This window comes from Embiotoca jacksoni, unplaced genomic scaffold, assembly GCF_022577435.1.
Source record: "Embiotoca jacksoni isolate LCO1_2020_lvr unplaced genomic scaffold, fEmbJac1.0.p SCAF_31, whole genome shotgun sequence".
In the NCBI taxonomy this organism is placed as follows: Eukaryota; Metazoa; Chordata; class Actinopteri; family Embiotocidae; genus Embiotoca; species Embiotoca jacksoni.
This window is the reverse complement of record NW_027185383.1, coordinates 5,228,146-5,250,413: the sequence shown is the minus strand read 5'-3', so window position 1 is coordinate 5,250,413 and position 22,268 is coordinate 5,228,146. Positions and strand designations below refer to the sequence as shown.

Below are 22,268 nucleotides of genomic sequence, written 5' to 3'. Positions count from 1 at the left end.
CAGTTGAGCTTTAGAGGTAGACTGTAGATGTATTTTGTTACCTTTTTGACAGCGCTCTTTATACTAAGCTAAGCTAAACCAACCAGCAGTTGGCAGTAGCTTCAAATGCTCTCTTTGAATCAGCAAGAAAGCTAGATTCCACACCCGTTAATATAATTACCCCCATGAAAAATTAACCTTTCATACAAAAAATACAAACATGCCAAAAGTGATCCAAAAATAAGGATATTCATCATTAGCATGATTATGTAAAACGTGTTGCTTCTAAAGTAAATTGAATTTCATATACACCTTCGTGGATTTGTTTTTCATCAGAAAAACATCTGTCGAAAAATAATCTTAAGGGTGCGTGAAAAATGCCACCACTTTATTATAGCCCTCATAAGCAATAGATATAACTCTAGCACTCAATAATTATCCAGCAAGGCTATGAAGTGCATTTTTGCATATATGTGCCATGTTCAAAGGCACCAATCACCTTCAAGTGCATTCATTAGTGCGACCATAATGAGGTTATTTAATGGACAGAGCAGCACTTTTGTTCCCTGAGCAGTGTTACTGTTTAGTTACCTTTTCTGAGCGCAAATGCTCGTGTCCTGTTGTGTGACAGCCTTTCAGTATTCTAGGTCAACCCTCCAATGCTCCAGTGTGACTCAAGAATGAAAGGGCATGGATGGGGAAGGAGCAAAAATAGCAGCCGGGCCAAAGAAGCCAAAGCTTTGACAAAGCCTCGAACATGTGTGTTTCCTGACCTGAATAACCAAGAGAGCCGCAGAGCGCTGGAGCAGGTGGACACCGGACATGTAGGGACGATGGCACCTGCGTCTCTTTCTCATCCATCGCATCATTTGGTTGTGTAAGGCCTTAATTTACAGTAAAAGAAAAACACACAACCGGAAGACTATTCTGCTAAAAGTAAAAAGGCTGCACAGGAAAGCTAATCAAACCTGAATTCCTTTATTTTAATAAATCTCAGCGTTGAGATCGTGTTTAATGTACTGAGACGATTGCTAATGTGCCTCAGCCCCCTCACACTCCCGTAGAAGCGTGTGGGGGAATTTGCTGTTTGGTTCCCAGACATCTTCTTTTTTTTTTTTTTTTTTCCTGCAATGCCTGTCCAATTACTCACACAAGAGACGTTTTTCTCCAATCGGCGTCTTCGCTCCCGAGTTAAATGGAATTAGCAAAGCCGAGACCTCATCGTCCTCCCTTCCATTTCGTTCGCGCTTTCAAATTCGCCACCTGCCAAGTCACCTCGCCATTATATTTTTTTGGAGAGACTTTCAAAGAACAATGAGCGCACAACACGCAGCGCGAGACCATGATCTGCTTTACCCCGTGCTTTATCAACTACAATTAATTCTTTCACAATAAAAGGGGCAGACGAAGTAATTACTCAGTTAAACACTTTTGTAGTCAGGCGGGAGGCTACGGGCGCGTTATCTGTTGAAACGCAGAGAGAAAGTGCGCAGGACTCTTTGGGGTACGCCAGGACTGTTGAGTAAAATTAGTCATTTCAACAGAGATGATGCAGAGCTTCACATGCACACAGACACACAGCGCCGCTTTATGCCACAGCCTTCACGTCATGTAAGGTGGAGCTGAATCTTTTTTTTTTTTTTCCCCCTCACTTCCTAATGCGGGAAGGAAATCGCAATGTCACTCTTGAGTTGCGATTACTTTGGCACGTCACATGCCAGCAGGCCATGGGGCATTTGTTTTCAGGCACGTTACCACCGCCGTCACGTCAAGCCCTTTCACATCATCTTCCTGGACAATTCTGACTTTCTCCGCCCTTTTATCCTCCGCTGGAAGAGGTTGATTCAGCGGATGGTTCGGGTGCGAAATGATCAAAATAAGGCTACAATCGTCCTAAAGCTCAGCGGGCGGCCGAGGAGGCGAGAGGGAGGGGAGGGGGGGGGGGATGAGTCAAACGAGAGATGACAGAGAATTCAGACAGAGAAGAGAAAGCAAAGAGGCTGAAAGAGAAAAAGAGAAGGAGGGGGTGGGGGTGGAAGGGAAGTTTGGTATGTCGGACTGAGAAACTAGGATAGAGAGAGGAAAAGCAAAAAGAGTGTGGAAGGAAGAGAGAAACAGGGAGGGGGGGGGGGGCTGGAACTTTTCAATTACAGCACACACAGACAACAAAGACCCAGATTTCAAGAGACTATAACAGTCTGTAGCCCGGAGGGAAAAGCTCATTTAGCCTCCTTCATTCCTCCTATCCTTTCTCCACACAAATTACAAGATGAAATGTTTAATGCATTTCTTTTGTTGCACCAGCGAACGCAGGCTTCGTTATCATTACAGTTGTCCCGAATGCCAAGATCAGCTACCTGGGGAGACGAATCCTCCTCTTGGCTGATAACAAGAAGGAAAACTAAAAAAAACGACCTCCTGCTTTCAATTTCAAAGAGGTGCAGTTGAGTGAGACGGTCCAGACGTCTGTCAGCAGCACTGATGGCGACTAAGCCTAGTATTTAGGTCTTGAAGATGTGACCTCTCATTACTGAATCGACAAGTTTTCTTAATTTGAGCTTTAAGAGAAAGGAAACAAAAAAACAAAACAAAAAAAACACATGCTGTGACATCCTGAGGGGTGCTTGCCAAATTACAATAAAGCAAAAGGGAATCGATGGAAGCGGAATATCGATTCAACTCCATCATGGATAACAGACACTCTCCTCGCAGCCCATTTAACACGGGGAGAGCTTTGTCAATCAGGGTTTCAGCGTGAATGACAAACATAACGACAAGATGAGACAGAGGTCTTTCCTGGCAAACATGAAGTAAAATACTGTCAAGACTTCTGGGTCTGCGACTTTTCATCATTGTCGCCCCTGAAGAGCAGACACGCGGGTCTAGTAGAGATTCTCCTAATGTCCCCTAACACACAGAACTATGTCTCCTCCACCGGAGTTCGAAGGTTTTACGGCACCTTTCCTTTCCCACCATCCAGCTTTCACGCGCGTGAAAGATTGGTCGACAGCACACCTAGTAGTGATGTCGCCGCAAGGACGGGTCGGTGGGGAGGGGGGGCGGGCATCTGTCCCGCCACCTGTCTCACGTCATCGTCTGAAAAGAAATGTCGTTTTTAATGATAATTCACTCCAGAATGGTTTCGAGTGTTCAAAGTATAGTAGTTAAAAGTTTCAGGTTAGAGGTTTCTCTTGCATTATTTGGAGTTTGAGCATCTTTTTAGATGGGGAAACTTTATATTTGTGCAAATTATGATGCTTGTGCGTCAGACTGACTGCACTCTTGTCCTGACTGACATAACCCAAGAAACCCGTTCACTGATAATGGCCTGTAATTATTCTTCCTGGTAAATCCATCAGGAGGGAGGCTGGTGCGGGCCGTTTAGTCATGCAAGCTGCAGGTACGAGCACAAGACAATAAAAGGCAAAAAAAAAACCCAAAAAAACACTGGGGAGATGATTAGCCCACTTCGTTTAGCAGATTTAATGTGCAACAGTCACACTGGGAGGAACACGCTGTGATGGCAAATAATGAGGAGGAATTATCTTAAGGTAATAGTGACTGATAAAAGCATTGCCGATGCACCATCATCATCATCATCATCACCCCGACGTCCTCAAAACTTGAGTACACTCAGTGATCACACTCACTATATATATTACCCTCATCATGATGCACTTGCTCGCCCTCTTGCTATCTCACTTGGAAAAAAAAAAAAAAAAAAAAAAAAAAAAAAAAACCGGGGAAGAAAACCACTCTTTGTTGAAGCAGGCGCTCATTCATCCACCAGCTCACGCAGCCAAGGGGACGAAATAAGAGCCCGCGCGCATCATTTATCTTTCCTATCATTTTTGTTAAGGCGGCCACTTTAAGGATCAAACAGTGAAGGGATTCCACGCGGGATGGAGAGATGCACCTTATACATTCACCCTCTGGAAATATGTCCGAGCGCACGTACGTCCTCAGGATGAACTCCTCTGTGTCGGTGCCGTCACCGCCGCAACTTCTGACCGAGGCGCGGACGGATGCGCGAATGCTGGAGGATCGTCTCCCAAAATAAAGTTGGGCGAGAGGAGAAATCAAGTTGGAGTAGCGGTCCCAGAGAAAGGACCCATTACGAATTAATTCATTTTGTCGGATCACTGAATTTGGAGAGGTTTTATTCGCAGCCCTCGCACGATCGGAAGAGTTCATCCATTCAAGAGCGCATCATTTGATTCTTTTTGCAAAATCAGGTAAGTGTCCTCTCAGTATAACACTTGATCACACTTGACCGTGGCGATTGGCACATTCATTCTCAAATAGGCTACTGCTGAGGTTTGACATGAATTTTGGCCAAACCTCCAAATTGGCGCGACGCGCTACTTTTTCATTCCTTATATTTGTCCTTCTCCCAGTCCGGAGAGAATGAGGTATCGCTGGGTGAAGCATGAGCTGTCAGGGAATCAGTCATAAGCGGCTGTCTCTGTTATGGGAGGGGGCGGCTCTGAGCCTCTGGCTCTGCTGCTGCTGCTGCTGGACTTCCAGGGCCGCCGCCGGAGCCGCAGCCGCGGGACAAGGCGACGGCGCCCCCGGGTCCCTGGGCTGGCTGCTCTCGGATAAAGGGCCCTTCCACCAGTCCCTGGAGTTTACGGAGGCTGCAGAGAGGTACCAGCAGGGCTTCAGCACCAGATACAAGATCTATAGGTGAGATATGCACTGTGTGTGTGCTTCTCTGTGCGTGTATGACTCAGTTTCAGGTTTGGGCTGTGAGTGCTGTTTTTCATTTCATTCAAAGGTGATGCAGGATAATTTTACTGATGAGCACTTTCAGCTAAAGAGCAACTTATCAGTGAGAGCAGCTGCTGTAGTGTTTTGGAATGAAAAACCTGCCCACTCTCAGGATTGCTCTCACAGGTATCACACCTGCACCAAATTAGTTGCAAGCCAATGAGCAGATCTGAAGCACTTGATGCAAAATGTGCCCTTTGCTTCTTGTCTTTATGCAGACTGAAAACTGAGAAGTAATCTGAATACCAGCAAGCATTGCAGTAGGAGTTAATCCCCTGAGAGTGTGCGGACAGTTACATCCTTTCACAGTTACTTCCTGCAGCATCCCGAAACTGCTCTTTGCAGCTGCTGTAGCCTTTGTCTTAATATTCCACTCTTGATTGTGATTATATCTGAAAGCTGATGTGTCGATGCTTTCTTTTGTAGCTTGGAGGAAAAAGTTTATTTTCTGTGGGTCCCACTGCCAAAGGTTTAACAAAGTGAAAAAAGTGTGCATTGAAATCAATTGCTCCATTATGTTCTCTCGGGAACCTTCTAGGCTGTGGTGTTTATCTCTAAGTGACACACTGACTTTTTTTTCAATGGACCTGCAGCATCAATGTCCCAGGAGTCCCTAGACTTGAGGCTTTTTTGTTTGCCATAATTAGTGAAAATCATTGAAAGCGTCAAAGAAGCTGGCAGTTCGGACTGCAGGAGGTGGCCATGCGTCCGTATTGGCTGGCTGACATCTCACCTCTCGAGGGTCTTTTACCCCCGCAGCAGTCACTCCTGTATCCTGTAAACTGCCTTGCTCACATTTTTTTTTTAACCCAAAGGCTGGTTGGAGGATTAGGGATTAAGGATTTTAAAGGATGACTCCCAAATGAGACCCCACTGAGGTAAATACCTGCTGTAACAAGATGATAACTGGCAGGAAAAGTCTATCTGAAAAAGTTTTTTTTGCTCCCCTGCCTGATGTCACTTATTATTCAAGATAATATCACGGAAAGATGTAGGAAACGCTGGAGGCAATTATTCTCGGAAATATGTCTTAACTACATTTTATACAGTGCAGAGTTGTAGCTTCTCAATATTCAAGTCCTCTTGAATAGCCCCTGGCCTTAAAGTGTTATTCTGACCTGTGTAATAGCGCTAACGCCACAGTGAGCATACGTGGCTGACAGTCATGTGGCAGCATGTGATTAAGCTGTCCATTTGCTCCCAAAGGCAGCTCCCTTTTTTTTAGCCCCCCTCCCCTCCTCCTCCATTTAAGACAATGTTTTCATCACATTTGATTGCTTTCTGTACATACAGTAAACCTCCATGTTAAAATATGCGAACTCACAGCTGACACATCCATTTGTCACATGTGCATGCTGATGGAAAACGCTGCAGGTCAAACCCTGGGCTGGATCTACGGCACCCATCTGTCATCCAGAGATGGACACTCGGCCTGTCCCCTCGTTACGATGATTGGCCGTAATGACATGCTCCGCACTGTCCCGCTTCCCCAATTATTTCTGTGCCAATCAGTTTTCTCATGGCAGTGATTTGATGGCCTCCCAGAAGTGGGGGGGGGGAGGTATGCAGAGCGTCACTGCGGGAGAGGTAGGCATTAACAAGTGCTACAAAGGGAGGGATAAGCAGAGTTTGTGAGTACTTAGAGGTTCAGCGAGACTTGTGTCCAAAGGGCATGAGATAAAAAAGATGATAGCAGCTGATGATGTGGGACTTTATTTAGTTTTTTGCCTCTTTTTCTGATGCTGTGGGAGTTACCGCTGTGCATCCCAATGAGCTTTGTTTTATCCATGAAGGAGCTATTTAAAGCTGCACAACAGTAAACAGTGATGGGAGAGGGGGGGACTTTAAAAAGAATATAAATAAATAAACAACAATTTGGTGAAATAAATCAAAAGACTTGTTTTAGGAGGAAAATAGAGACCCAAATAGGATCACAATTCAGTATTGTTGCTGATGCTTTCAACCAGCTTGAACACCTGAAGGAGCCGCAGCAGATTCTAGAAATACTGAGTTTGTAATGTGAAGTTACTTAACCCTTTTCTATGGTGCTTTCTTTTAGTTTTATTTAATGGTCTTTAAGAGGTGTGCTGGTAGTTTGATGAGATCAATACCACATTTTGTGATCCAACCAGGTGCTAGTGACAGCCTCAGGTTTCAGGTTGCTATGAAACAAAACTAAAATCCCTGCCTGCGATTTAGAGTGCCCGACAACAGCAGAGTGAGTTGAAATGAAGTGGTTTAAATGCTGAATGGCTAAACATTTAATCTAATTTCTGCTCATCCAAGTGTTTTTTAGTACAAAGGCAAATTTGACTGATGAAAAAGAAAAAAAAGATCAAGCCTAAAAATCCTGCATGAAAAATATTGTTGGAAGTATCCACTTTTATATTATTAACACGGCTGAATCAAATGAGAGTATCTCACGCAAAAAGGAAACCACTGCCCTGTGAAATATAAAAATGTAATTCCCAGAGGATTTGTAAATGAAAACTAATAAAAAATAAATAACGGACCACAACCTGATTTATAGTCGCTTAATTACAAAAATACAACAAGATAGTTAGGATAGTTTTGTTGTACATCAGAGATTACAGCTTCATCTATGTCAACCAATATATGTGACATACATGCACCTATTCCTTTGCTCCCACTGCAGCTTGTTAAACAGCAGCCCGGGGCTTTATACGCAATTGAAGAGCGCCTGTGTGTGTTTGCGTGTGTGCTGTGTTTTTCTTTCCCAGGGAGTTTGGTCGATGGAAGGTCAACAGCCTGGCGGTGGAGAAGCGGGACAGCTTTGGGGGCAGCGGTGGTTTGGCTCTGCCCCTCGACCCCGACTTCATGCACACCATCCGCCAGCTGGGGAGGAGGCCAACACTCCAGACGATTACAGAGACCCTAATCAAGAAATATGGCACCCACCTACTCCTCTCTGCCACTCTGGGAGGTACAGTAGAGTACGCTGAGCTTCAAAGCAAGCCTGAGTCACACTGCTTCTAATGTGATTTTGTCCTTTTTTTTTTTTTTTTTTTTTTCTTCAGCATATGGGGAACCGATTTTACCGTCTGTTGCCTTCTATGTAACAAAGCATATAATAATTTTTCTGGATCAGTGTTCTTTGGCTCACAAAAAACGTCCAATTGCTCCAGTTTAGTGTACAACAATCAAATAGGAGAGGCGGCAAAAGACAGATTTAATATTGTTGTGTTGCTGTCAAAACAGCATGATTCCACAAACAGAATTTCATCACTGCTATACAACGCTATTATTTATATGCAATTGGCTTATCTTTTTTTTCTTTAAGAAATCATTATCACAAAGTGTAGCGTATTAGGAGAGTTGAAAGTGTGGGTTTGAAAAGATTTGAGGGTACTATCTAAATGCTAATTTGGTTTAAAACAATTATTGGTGATCTGCTTTGCAACTCAGGATTATTTTGAAGTTTGGATTGCTTTCATCTTATTCCCACAAATACAACAGCTGACCAACAACCAGGAGTAAACATACACTTTGGGTGTCAGTGTCCCAGAAATCTTTCACAGTAAACATAAAGATAAAACTTGTCAATTGACAGGGGACTCAGCAGAGACCACAATGCAACACTAACAGTGAAACTTTTACAGCTTACCTGAAGTTGAACTCAAGGTTCAAGTTGAACTCAACTTAAGGGCGGCACGGTGGTGCAGTGGTTAGCATTGTCGCCTCACAGCAAAAAGGTTCCGGGTTCGAATCCGGTCCTGGGCCTTTCTGTGTGGAGTTTGCATGTTCTCCCTGTGCTTGCGTGGGTTCTCTCAGGGTTCTCCGGCTTCCTCCCATCATCCAAAAACATGCACGTCAGGTTACCTGGCGCCGCGCTAGTGGCAGCCTGCTGCAGCAGCTCCCCCCTGAGAGCCCCCCTGCTGTAGTGAAGAAATTTCCCCTCGGGGATTAATAAAGTGTATAAAATCAAAAACTCAGGAAGTCCTATTAGGGACGAGGTCACTGGTGGTCGGATGGACTCAGGACTTTCACTCAAGATGCTGCTCTGTGTGTCCTGTGTGAAAACATAAGTCAACGTTAACTTACTTTAAGTTACGTATATAATTTAGCTTGCACAATGTATTTAACTTATGTAACACATAACATTAACGTACATTAAGTAACGTACTCATCTTAACCCAAAGCAGGATCTTTTAAACATAACCCAACTGCAACCGTGCCACAATTAAGAGGCCACCAACTATGATGTCACCAATTTGCTGTCGCCATCTTTCCATTTTGGGGCGACAAGTGACCATATTTGGACAAGCTGGGGAGAAGCTAGCAATGGATCTGACTTGATCTCTGAGGACACAATGCCCTGCGCACCTACAGCAGAAAACCTGACTGCACCACAGGCCTGTCAATCGGACAGACACGCCTACAAGCATATCACTTTTTGAGGCCTAATATTCAATTAATGATAGGATTATTTTCATATGGGCCCCCAGAAAATTAATAAGAAGGAGTGACTTTCTTGAACGACACCATAATAACTCGTGGAAAAAAAAAAAAAATCGACTGCCTATGTATTTCATGAGAGACGCTGAATAGGAATGTATGGAGCCAGTCTTTTTGGAGCCAACCCCTATTGGCCATCAGTGGTATTGCACTTTACAGCCCAAATATTTGGGACTGATGTGTGATGATAACTGCTTATTCAACAGTCTGATAACAGAGAAATCAGCTGCACATTCAGTCTTTGAGCAGTGTAGATGATTGTAGCTATAGGTTGTATAACTAACTGAGTGAAAAAGATGGTTTTAATGTGATTTTAGAGGACTCAGTATTACCGTTTGAGGACAACATTTACATAAATGCCCTGATATGATCTATTAAGCTGACAAGGACCTCCAGCAGCCATGGGAATTATGACCTCTTTCAGACAAAGGCAGAAGTTGTGTGACTTTGGTATACACTCACAAAACTTCATAGGAAGGGGTCATAGTGGATAGATAGAGCAACAAAACTTTGACAATGTTGTTTTTTTGTTTCATTTTTATAACCATCACATGTTACCATTTTGGAAAGCACTGACAAGCAGTGTCATGCTGCCAACAGGGATGTCAGGTCAGAATGATTGTTTTCTTATGAGTTTTACAGAAGGTCTTTCCCAACCACAACAGTATCAGATCAGGCAAACACTCTGATCATATGTAGTCACTTGCAAAAAAAAGTGTTCTTGTTACCACATCAATCGTTGTTGTTGTGAAAGCAATGACAAATGTCAGGACTTGTATTTATAATGTCACAACTTCACAGGGTAATGCAGTGATTTATTAGCGATCAGAAAAAAGCAGAAACAGAATTTGATGGAGTGAATAGGTGATACTGGGAGGCCTTGGCACATCTGAGGTATATAAAAAAAAAAAAATCACACCTGCCGGGAAATAAGAAAGAATAACCACCTCGCTTATTATAACAAAAGATTTCAGGTACCGGTTCTTGTTTGAATGGAGCGTGTCTGGAGGTGGGTATGTTTACTCGTGTATTTATACACAGGCTGTATTCCTCTCCTCAGCACAGTACAGAGGTTCAGCTGCAGTGCCAAATGTCACCCTATATGGAGTGATGCTCTATGAGTGAGGGAGCAGTCAATAAGATGTGTATTAACAGACCGGTCTTGACATGCTATTAAAGGTGCAGGTGGATTTAAGGCACCTGCTGAGAACACACTCGTCGAAATACGCTCATCCCTCCTCAGACGGAAACCTGTGACAATTGTGTTGTTATCGTTGTCCTCTACAGTGCGAAAATCAACACTATCTGATAGTGCTCTGCTACCGGTAGCATAGATTCTTCTCACTCTCCCTGCATTCAAGTGTTCACACTACCAAATCATTTAGTACGCCAGAAAAAGATTTTGCATATTCCAATGCATAGTATGTTAAATACAGTAAGCCAAAAGTACCAGGATGTCCTAATACATCCAGTCACATTTTGCAATATGCAGGCCAGCAAGCTTACTCGTTCCAAATCACATCCTTTTTCTTTTTACTGCAAATGTAGATGGTCAAAGTTCAAGGTGCACTTTTTTATGATGAAGTAGTCTGCCCTAATTATATAGATACTAGATGCAAAAGTACATACTTTTTAAGGGTAGCTGCAGTACATAAAGATATTACAAAAATTTTGATATGCGATTCAGAATGCAGGGTTTATTTCTGCTTCTGTCCGTGGAGTCTTTTTCTATCGTTGTCCTCCAGCGCAAATATCAACACTTTCTGGTGGCACTCTGATAGCAGTAGCATAGATTGTTGTCAATCTGTCTCTATGAAAATAACATTGTCACAGTGTGTCGCGTTGCGAGTGATGCAAGAAATCTGACCTGAGCCAGCAGTGTCCCAACTAAGACGCATCTGTAGAAGTCCGATTGGAAACGTATTTCAAACCACCTCTAAAAGACGTTAGGATCCGGATTGCAAAAATCTTTTTATTTTTTGCCGTTCAGAATATCAAAAGTCAATTCGGATACAATGCATACTTCAAACAAAATCTGAACAATCACAAAAGACTTAATGAAACTAGTAGATTTTCCTGGCTGACAGTGATATCAGTGTAATATAGAATCTGTTGGTCTTTAAGAGAAGCTGTGCTGACCTGAGGTCTGCTTTGTTTTGATGTATTTTTGGGTCGTTGTCATTAAGATAATTGAAATTATTACAGGAACTTAAAACAATGATCTTGAATAAGCTCTCTTTATTCATGAAGAGTTCAGTAAATGCAGAGACCTTATCTTTGCCTTTTCCTCCATTCATCCAAACCATCAGTTCCCCTCATAGCACTAAATCACTATTGCGCCCTTTTACCCGAGCTCAAAAGATACTAATGCAAGGTGATTAGTGCTGTTCAGTCAGAGCTAATGAACGTCTCGCTGCCTCTCCCTGACTGTCACCAGGGGAGGAGTCTTTGACGATATTTGTGGACAAAAGGAAGCTCAGCCAGGAGTCTTCGCCCTCAGGGCCCGAGAGCAGTCGTAGCAGCCACAGATACTCAAATACTACAGGGACGGTGACCCTGGAAGCCCTCCACCAGTTGGCTGCGTCCTACTTCACAGACAGAGAGAGCACGCTGCGCAGGCTGCACCATCTCCAGATTGCATCCACCGCCATACGGGTATGTGAAAATAAGAAGATGGTAAATACTGAAACACAACATACTCACTGCCTGAAGGTGGCTGTGCTGCTGTCCCACTCAGTGGTTGATTAGCCTCAAGCATTTCCACATGAGGAAAGCATGATATAAAGCATCGGCTGGCTTGATTTTCTGTTCCCTTGATCTTACTGAACATTCATGAATGAATATTTAGGAAAGGAAAATGACTTCAGACTTGATCGATAAATAAATACTCAAATCACTTGGGTTAATTTGACCAAGTGTGGGTCAATATGGCACCAAATCCCAGTGTTAGCCACTCTTTTCAATTTACTTTAAACTAAGTTAACCCTTTATTGCAGTGTTGTTAATTTGGCCCAATGATTTTTTTTTTTTTTTTTTTTTATCATATGCTGACATATAAATATACCTTTAGAGATATGCTGCTATGTTATGTACATGTATTATTTTTTACTGTGAGACTGAGATCAGTAGAAGTTTTCAGAATATTTACTTGACCTATTTAATACCAAATCTTTTACTCCTTAGACCTCTCAATGTACAAACATCATGTCAATTCTGATTTTATACTGGTTAGTTTGTGAAATATTGGGATTTTCTAAAAAGTCATAATTAATTTATACTTCTTATGTATGTATGCAGGAGAATGATTCTCAAAATATATCAGCAGTAGACCTTTTAAAGATTATATATAAAAGTATGACAACTCTAGCTGTTAATTATGGTGTTTTAATCACTTCCTTTTGCAAGTTTGAGGCAGACGTCTTCCTCCAGAGCAGGAAATGATCTGTGACCTTCCTCACTAGCCATATAGCATTGATGAATTTTTATCAAGACAATCAATTGTTTCATTTAAAAGTTGAAAGCTTCCAGAAACACACAGTCACCATTTTAACCAGTGAATGTTATAAAAGTGTTAGCCAGAAAATATACTTCAAAACAACAAAACTATTTATCACCAGCTAAACTCTCTTTTTGCTGACTTTTAGTGGTTAAATGTTTTGGTTACAGATGCAGACTTCAGCCACAGGACAATAAAAACAATGTGATGTGACGGTACTCTTGTATCTGACGTAAAATTATTATGCAGAATCACCCCTATCAGCATTATATCATTAGCAATGCAGCTTCAGCAGATCATATTTATTGTATTTGGCAACAGATTTAAAACAAATGTAGTGGGGTAAAATTTCAAATATATATAGTGCAGAGGTATGAACTAGAATAAAATGGAAATACTTAAGTAAAGTGAACAATTGCAACTTTTACTTTCCACTACTGACATTGTAGAGCAAAGTTTTAATTCAGGACACTTAGGTAACTTAATTTCTTGATAACTTACACATATTAATCTTTTAATACCAGCTCAGGGACTTTCTTGCCATAACTTCTTTAATCAGGTGGGATTAAGAACAAATGCTTGTTTACAGATTTGGCCTGACACCGGCAGATTCACCTGTTGTGACTGCAGGGGAACAGCAACACTATCAAATCTGATTTCCTCTGGTGTATAGTTTATTATCCCAGGAAGCTGTTATGATGCAGAAAGAAGTAGGGAAAAGCATTTCATTTGACTTGTATCAAAATCTGATGAATAAAGCCTGCATTTTTATAGCTCACCACCTACAACACACTAATTAAACAGACTGTTTTCAAGCAGCAGAAAAACTGCAGGACACAAGGTTTCTACGACGTTGCCTCCTCGGTAGAGAGCTTAAAAAAAAAGAAGAGGAGAGCGAAGAAGCGGAACAGAGCAGCAGTTGTGCGTCCTGTAGTATAAAACACCAATCATCCATTTTATCATCTGAAGTGGCTATTAGAGTGTGCGCATTAATCAGCCCGAGGGGCAAAAGTAGATGCTAAAGTGAGTAGCCACTGATGAAGACAAGTGCCCCCCCCCCAAAATGAGCCCGTGTTCCTCCGGTTATGCATCAGTTTGATGGATTAAAGATATCATTCCATTAATTTCCAGCCATGCCGACTACCATTCATTTGCCATTTTGCATCGAGTGTGGAGTTCAGGCAGATTGAAAATCAGAGCGAGAGAAAGTGAGGCGGGATAAGGGAGATGAACACGATATTTTATGAGGGATGTAAAGCAGCACCTGACATACATTAAAGTCACCTATGGTATTCGGGATTCAGCGGGAAATAGGAAGGACTCAGAGCAAAAGCCTATGCTAATGCAGAGTAAGTCATGTGTTTATGAATTTGTCATTTTTGACGTCAGGATTAATTACAGTTAGAAATGATGGGAGAAGAGAAGGGAGTGGGTTTAAAGTTTTTCAGTCGGCGGGAAGTTGATTCCTTCTCTCACTTCAGAACAAATTATTCTGTCTGAGGAGGAAAAGCTTTCTAATTGATGACCTTTTTGGTGTTACTTCACAGTGACTCCATGTTCTTTTGAGGCAAAAGACGCCTTTGATTAGGCTTTTTACATTATTTTGCCCTTCCCCTTCTTCTTTTTTGACTTTGTATAAACATACTCAAGTAAAATGAGTCAATGCAAAATGACTGATGAAGCTGAGATTGTCTGCTGTTTTCTATGTATTAACAGGGGCAGGCGGGCATGCTGTGTCATGACTAAATCGTCTGTCCGCTAAACTTGAAAATGAAATGACAATGACAGAACTGAAGCTTTCATAGGACTCTGTTCTCTCGATATGGTTGCAGGTGACTGAAACCAGGACTGGGCCACTCGGGTGCAGCAACTATGACAATCTGGACACAGTCAGCTCTGTCCTGGTTCACAGTCCAGAAAACAAGGTTCAACTACAAGGTAACTCGAAACAGTTGCGTGTGACTGTGTTCTTGTGGTCTCCTTTTGTCCCTAGAAAAAGTTTGTCATTTTGGAAAATTGACTTATTTGTTTTCTTGCAGTGTTAGATGAAAGTAAATACCAGTTACCACAAGAAATTAAAGAAACTTTGTCTATATTCCAAAGCTATTACTCCAAAGGATACATTTTATGCTATACTATCTTTTCTTATTGTTAAAAAAAAATAAAAAAATCACATGAAAAGACCAAATCCAACAGTATGTCCATCTCTCAATTCCAACTCACTCTGCCCCTACAGCAGCTAAGGCTGAGGACCACACTTCAATGGTAACAACCGAAATTGTTTTGGTACTATGTATTGTCAAAAAATACCCTGTAACTCGATATCACTCAGTTTCAATTTAGGTGAGAGAGTATGGGCAACCAACTATGACGTCATCCATTGGTTTGTGAACTTCCATTTTGAAGCTTTGAGTTTGGCATTTCAGCCATTGCTGACAGCACTCTGCCAGATGTTTTCTTTGGAGCTAAAATTGACCATATTTGGAGGCGCTGGAGAGGAGTGACAGGTGGATCTGACATGGAAACCTGAGGACATTATACCTGCAGACATATGGCAAAAGTCTCACTGCACCACACGACTGTCAATCAAACCAGACATGCCCCCAAATATACCGCTGTCTAGGTATGCATGTATTTTTCAGAAGGACGACCAGAACACAGATCATATGGAGCGAATTAAAACATTTGCTGGCTTTGAAGTTTGTGCTGTAGTTTATGGAGCCAAAAGCTTTTTGGAGCCAACACCTAGCAGCCCTAAGTGGTATTGCAGTTTAAGGTACTTCTGCATTGGGCTCCCTTTTCAAACTGTTTACTTTTACATACAGTGTATGAGAGGAACGCCTTATTTCACTCTTTTCAAGTCATTTTTAGCTGCACAACTGTCTGAGTTGCATGAGCTATAAACTAACCAAACTCCTGTCCGTGCAAAGCTGGCTTGCTAGCATCTACTGATAGCTTGTGAAGCGTTTAGGGAACATCTGCTATTCAGAATGCAGGGCAATTAGGAGGCATCTGTTATTAGCTACAGAAAATAAATTATATTATACTCCCCTCCCTAAACTGCATAAAAATGCACTGTAATGTGTGACGTAATTAAATTCTTCTTAAAATGGATTTTATCAAATCGGTTTTGTTCAGGAATCGATATTATAGTCAAGTTATTGGTAATGATATTGACAAAATTTTAACGATACCCAGCCCTAACAGTCCTTTAATACTAAAGACATAAATCTTTGAAAACAGGTCCCAAATGTATAGTTTTATTTATTTTTTAAAAGGTCAGTAATTTGCTAACAGCAAACAGCTGCCTCAAACAGGAGTAAATTCTGTGGCACTATTTTCAACAGCAGATCAATACACATTTGGTTCTCTTGTGAATAATTACAGCTGGATGATGTACGTGATATTAAGGGCTTTTAGACAACAGTGGAAGACACAGCAATAAGATGTATCAGGCTTTTGCTACACAAATGAAACTTGATTTGGTCTTTTCATGGGGAACACAGAATATCACAGGCTTTCTACTGCCATATGTTTGTTATTATACATTTTTTTTCTCTTTCTATATATATATTTATGCTGTTTTTGGCACTCCTCAGGGCTGCAGGTCATCCTACCACGCTATTTACAGAGTCGCTTCATTCAGGCAGCTCTCAACTACCTTGGCTGCAAATCTGAGGGCCAGTTTGTTTGCCAGAGCAGCGACTGCTGGTGTGAGTGCAGCGTGGACTTTCCCCAGTGTAACTGTCCTCACTCAGACCTGGACACTCTGGAAAACAGTCTGCTGCGCATCAGAGATGTCTGGAGGCAAAACAACCAGGAGTTTGAGGAATCTGGTGAGTCAGAATTTAATTCACTCTCACCCTCCAAAATAGGACTTGAAAATGTCATCTTGAATAGTGCTTTCAAGAAAATAAAAAAAACAACACAGGTGAACATTGGCCTTTAAATTCTCCCTCAGAAATCTGGACTTAAGGAGAGAGGTAATTTTTCCTCAAAAGCAAATAAGACTTAAACCTGAATTTTAGAGCCAAAGAGACATTTTGTTTTTGCTCTGAATCCATTCTTGGCAGTCAAACACTGCCGACTGCCAGACACCAAGAGACCCATCAGTCATTGTGTCAAATCAAATGGTTGGTCTGATGCTCTCATGATTCTTAACGCTGCTCTTAGTTTTTAAAAAGTTCATTGGTTATCACCAAAGGTTTTATGAAAAATCAAAGAAAAAGATTTACAGGAAATCTCAACTGTGTTTGTTCAAGTCAAACAAAAAAAAAATGAAAAAAATAGTCTGTAACCCAAAACCTAGATATCTGTAGTTTATTACTTAACTTTAGAGGTCCTGGTTGACATATTTTCTCACCTTTGGACACAGCTAGGCTAGCTATTCTCTTTGTGTCCAGTGTTTCTGCTCAACTAAGCCAACTGATAGTTTTTGCTGTAGGATCAGATTTATCATTCAGATAAGAATCGTATCAGTTCTCTCAAACTAGGACTTTAAAGTTATGGCAGTAATTTGAAGTAACACAAATTTAAACCTCTCAAAACAGGAAAATGCTACCTCTGCAAACATTTTGTCCCGACAAAAATACAAAATAACAAACAAAAACTGAACCAGAATTACCGCCTCATGGTTGTATACGTCCTCCAACCAGTCAAAGCTAATTTACATCCACGTCTGTCCAGACTCATAATACGTTTCATCAAAACTTTGAAGGAATTATGTGGTCACATGTTTGGCCAATGAAACTGGTTAACTAGTAGACAATGCTTCAAAAATGGATGTTGCTGCAAAAAAAAAGCGTGGACGCTTCATACACATCTTCACCCTAACGGCACAGAAGAAGATCTATACAATGAACACAGATTTAAGGTGGACACCAACAATTATTGTTACCAACTCAGGGTCTGACCAAATGTAAAACATGCTCACGATCTCCCCTTCTGGCCCTAAGACATAAGAATAACGTCCAGAAAGGTGTTTTTTGCCAGAACATTACAATCTCACAGTGAAGTTGACCTTTGACCTTTTGGATATAAAATGTCATCATTTTATCCGATTAGACATTTGTGAATTTTTTTTTTTTCACAATTGGCATACAAATTTCAGGAAATTCTTTCAAGGTGTTTGCAAAATGGCATTCGCATGAAGGACACGGACACACAACTCAAGAAGAAAGGTCTCTGGTCACGGCTGTGTCTTGTGTACAGGCATAATAAGAAAAGTAGAAGGATGTAAAATCAAAATGCCGAGATGTGGACATGGTGAGTGTAATGAATCAGTTTAAAACTCCTACACTGACTGTCTGGCTGAAAGGAACATGCTGCTGTCATGGCCCTTCAGCTCTACATAAATTTTTTTTTTTTAAAAAGACTCAACACAAATAAATTAACCAGCTATTACATAAAACCTGGCCTGTGAGGAAGCCTGTAATAATGTACTGTTGCATTATTTTTGAGAAGACTGCGCTATGATTAACCTAAAAACACATTACCATCGTGGAGAAGATTGGTAGCCCCGACAGGCATTTACTCACAGTTTGCACAGATATTTGCCACAAATATAATGGCACAAATCAAGATGATAAACTGGCTGTTAGGGAAACACAAAGTCAATGTTACACTATGTTATTATGCTGCTACACACCAAAGTACTGCAGCATGTAGTGATGTTTAAATGAAGCTGGTATTGCAGCTTTGACACAGACTTATGTGCGGTTAACACTGAGAGCTTCAAGTGCGTGTCTCTTCGGAGTATTTTAAATAAAGCCAGTCTCTAAATTAAAACAAAAAAAAAAAAGAACATGAAGAGAGTGAGAGAGTGAGAGAGTGCACTGTCGACACGTGTGGCTCCATATGGAAATAATATGCGCTGCAGAGATGTGACACGATTGTTAAAGTTTCCCGAAGTGTCGAGAAACTTCTCTGAAACGCGTCACTTTTTGTTGTTGAGTTTGACGCGAGTGATTGCTGTTACCGTGGAAACCTGTCTCACTTGCACATGGTTAACGGCAAAGACAAGCAATTTCCCTTTCGGTGTCACTCATGTCTAATTAGAGACGGGTGGCTTTGAAGGTGGCGTGTGCAGCGCTGTGGGCTGACAACAGGTGGGTCTAATGCATGTGTTGTTGTTTTCTATAGAAAGTAAATATGAAAGGAGCTTGTTTTCTGACATAAAGATGAGATCAGCAAACATCCCTGCAAAGGAAATCAAAATAACAAAACATATTTCTTGGCACATCGCAAGCTGTTATTTCTCGTCTTGAGCTGTTTGATTTTCTGAGACAAACAATGAGGAAGACACTGTTTTTTTTTTTTTATTTTGGGGTAGGGATGGGGGCAGTGTTACCCGGCGGCTTATAGCCACAGGCAGACTTTACTTATTCATGCTCTTCCTTCCCACCAGAGGAGTTCCAAAGCTTTGTTGGGAAGCTGCCAACCCATTACGCTGTAAACACATCTGTCGTGGAGCAGTGGTGGCGGTCGGACGGCGGCCTGCTCCAGCGCTACAGGCAGCTGGAGGCCAGCAGCGACCAGCTCTTCGCCAAAGCTCGCCGCGCCACTAACAAGCTCTTCAGCCTCAGCAAGAGGTGCCGGAAGCAGCCGAAAATAATCCCACTGAGGCCGAGGTGAGAGGCACTACGGGAACAAGAGGGATGGATATTTATACCGCAGCCTGTTAACCCAAGGTGCTCCCCAAAAACTTATAATTATGAGGATGATTTATGCGGCAGGCGGCGAGAGGAAGCAGCAGAGCAAGACAGTACTTATTAGAAGGCACTTGAAGAGAAGTCGTCGTGGAGCGAGGTGGGAAGTGCTGACAGGAGCAAAGCTGTTTCTCTGTTCCAGCCGGTGAAAGACAAACGGGATTGTGTTTGGCCAAACCGACACGTCTCACTGTCTGCGGGTTTAAACTGCATTACAATCAATCCGGCCTCTTAAAACTTCTCATCTAATATTTCATTTATTTTTATTTTTTTATCAGTAGCCAACATCCAGAAGCTGCTGTGGCCGCTAAACACTCTTTGTTTATATCTATTCCTGTGTTTTAACTGTTACAGCTGCTGTTTCAGCAGCAGCTCCCACCTGGACACTCTTATTTCAGCAGCCTATCAGAGACCACCATGGTCATAACTTCAGCCAGATTTATGCGTCTCTCATGAACACTCGATGTTGATAGCTATTTCTGGCAGGGAAATTAACGAAATGACACAATCCATCAGCGTACTGCTCAAACGCAGGCACAGCCTCCTCACTCCACAATCCAATTACACTCCTTTATCACACCCTTTCTGCTTGTAAAAAAAAGTAATTCAATAGTGGTTTAGGGCAACTGGCTAAGTCAGGGATTTTTCCTGATTTTAGTGACTTTGTGAAGTGAAATACTTGTATTCTTGTTATTAATTTTTGTTTTTATTTTCCCCTAAACAAATGTAATTATATTTCAAACACATTTATCTTTCTATATTTCTAAAAGTTGTAAAAACTTGAGAAAACGTACAAGACATTAAGATGGTTATAAATCTGTATGAGCATGCATGAGTCTGTGCACCATCTATGCCACAGTCGGGGAATTCAGCAGATTAAAATACTCATTTTGATCTGCTTTTGCTTCTGTGACTCCAGCTGAGTCTGAGTCTTGAGTTTAACTCAAATTGTTTTTTTTGCTGCATGTCAGAACAGCAAAAAAACAGATTAATCTTCTAGTGCAAAACATTTCTTTCATTGTATAATCACGAAAACAAGAAAAAGATACAAAGAGACGAGTACAAATTAGGTATTATGTAATGCAGCAGCCTGTAAACCTGATGTGTGCTGAAACACCTGTTGTCTCTCCCTCAGGCCTCTGCACTTCTGGTTGAGCTACGCGCTCTCCGTCTTGTACTGCAGCGAGAACAATCAGGTTGGCGTTTACAGCGACGAGAGCCGCAGCTGCTCCTGCCCGTACAACCACCCACCCTGCCAGGGCCTCGTCCCGTGCTCTGTGGGTGACGGCCCCCGCTGTGCCTCCTGCTCCACGGAGAACCGGACTCGCTGCTCCAACTGTAACCCCGGCTTCACCCTGACCCAGGGAGCCTGCCGGCCCGCCGTGCCCGACCCTACCGACCCCTATCTGGGCTTGGAGAGCGACAGAGATCTGCAGGACCTGGAGCTGCGTTACCTGCTGCAGCGGAGCGACCCGCGCATCGCCCTGCACGCCGTGTTTGTGAGCAATGACGTGCGTGTGAACACCTGGTTCGATCCCTCCTGGAGGAAAAGGATGCTGCTCACCCTCAAGAGCAACCGAGTCAAGTCCAACCGCGTTCACATGCTCCTCGGAGTCACCGTGCAGTTTTGCCTCACTAGAAACAGCACTCTGGAGCCGGCACTGTCGCTCTTTGTGAATCCCTTCGGGGGCAGCCACTCAGAGAGCTGGACCATGCCGATCGGTCAACACGGATACCCTGACTGGGAGCGGACCAAGCTGGATATCCCCTTGGACTGCTACAACTGGACGTTGACCCTCAGGAACAGGTGGAAGAGCTTTTTTGAGACGGTTCATTTCTACCTGAGGAGTAACGTCAAGGACCCCGTGGGAGTGACGGCAGGAAACAAAAACGTGACGCTGTACTACGAGCCTACGGAGGGGACGGAGCCGTCCAACAACATCGGCTACATGAAAGTGAACAGCATGCAGCTGTTCGGATACAGCGTGCACTTTGACCCCGAGGCTATCCAGGACCTAATTCTGCAGATAGACTACCCGTACACTCAAGGATCACAGGACTCGGCCCTGCTGCAGCTGGTGGAGCTGCGCTACAGGGTTAACCGCCTCTCGCCTCCAGGGGCCCCGCACGTGGATCTGTTCGCCTGTCTGCTCCGCCACAGACTCAAACTGTCCACTGCAGACGTGACCAGGATACTCACTGCCCTGCAAGCTTTCAGTGCCAGACAACCAAACTACACGGAGTACGAGGCAAATAAACTGTGCAGTTAATGGCCACTATTCTATGTTGTTTTTTTTGTTTTTTTACTATTTCCTTGCCACAGACAGCCCTGTGTCCTTTGTCAGCTGGAGCAATTTGTGTCAAGTGTGTGGTTTGTTGTTCAAGACTGTGCTGTGCATACACAATGTGCAATTAAATGTGATGTTTTTTTTATAACTTCCGTGTAGTTTTATGGATTAAAGCCGCAGAAAAATGTTTCCTGAGAAAAATCTATTTAAAGTTAAACACATTTTTTTTTTTTGTGATTACTTATTAATAAGTTAAAATTGAAAAAACTCATATCAGGACAGAGTCTTTAACATTATTTTCAGGCTGCATTTGAGTCATTTTTCCAGCAAAATTATCTTCATAGTCTTCCGAGTTTGTCTTCCACTTTTACCCTGTATCTCACTTGAGAGTCCTAGTGGTTTGTGTGCCGTGTTGTTTTTGCCCATCTGGAGCCTTAGAACACAAGGTCTCCATTCTCTATTCAGGGAACAGCGTTGGCACAGATTACTAAGTATATAAGTGAGAGAAGGGAGGGTCAGGAGTAGCCTTCTTCTGTTCCTCCGCTGTCCCCG

The 22,268-nt window shown here is 42.4% G+C and overlaps 1 protein-coding gene across 1 annotated transcript; it reads left to right on the top strand.

Annotated features, from left to right (window-relative positions):
* The first annotated feature begins 3,731 nt into the window (after positions 1-3,731).
* Positions 3,732-21,864, top strand: LOC138207243 (BMP/retinoic acid-inducible neural-specific protein 3-like). The gene is made up of 8 exons (XM_069164332.1): positions 3,732-4,214; positions 4,377-4,665; positions 7,491-7,693; positions 11,663-11,880; positions 14,554-14,659; positions 16,321-16,557; positions 19,128-19,350; positions 20,564-21,864. Exons 2-8 carry the CDS (start codon positions 4,409-4,411, stop codon positions 21,696-21,698), a joined length of 2,379 nt encoding a protein of 792 aa, XP_069020433.1. The 5' UTR covers positions 3,732-4,214; positions 4,377-4,408; the 3' UTR covers positions 21,699-21,864.
* Positions 21,865-22,268: the final 404 nt, after the last annotated feature.

Excerpts from the sequence above, each read along its gene's own strand:
- LOC138207243 (XM_069164332.1), top strand. The coding sequence starts at position 4,409 with ATGAGCTGTCAGGGAATCAGTCATAAGCGGCTGTCTCTGTTATGGGAG. Across the intron at positions 4,666-7,490 it reads ACCAGATACAAGATCTATAG|GGAGTTTGGTCGATGGAAGG; the intron begins GTGAGATATGCA and ends TTTCTTTCCCAG. Across the intron at positions 16,558-19,127 it reads CCAGGAGTTTGAGGAATCTG|AGGAGTTCCAAAGCTTTGTT; the intron begins GTGAGTCAGAAT and ends CCTTCCCACCAG.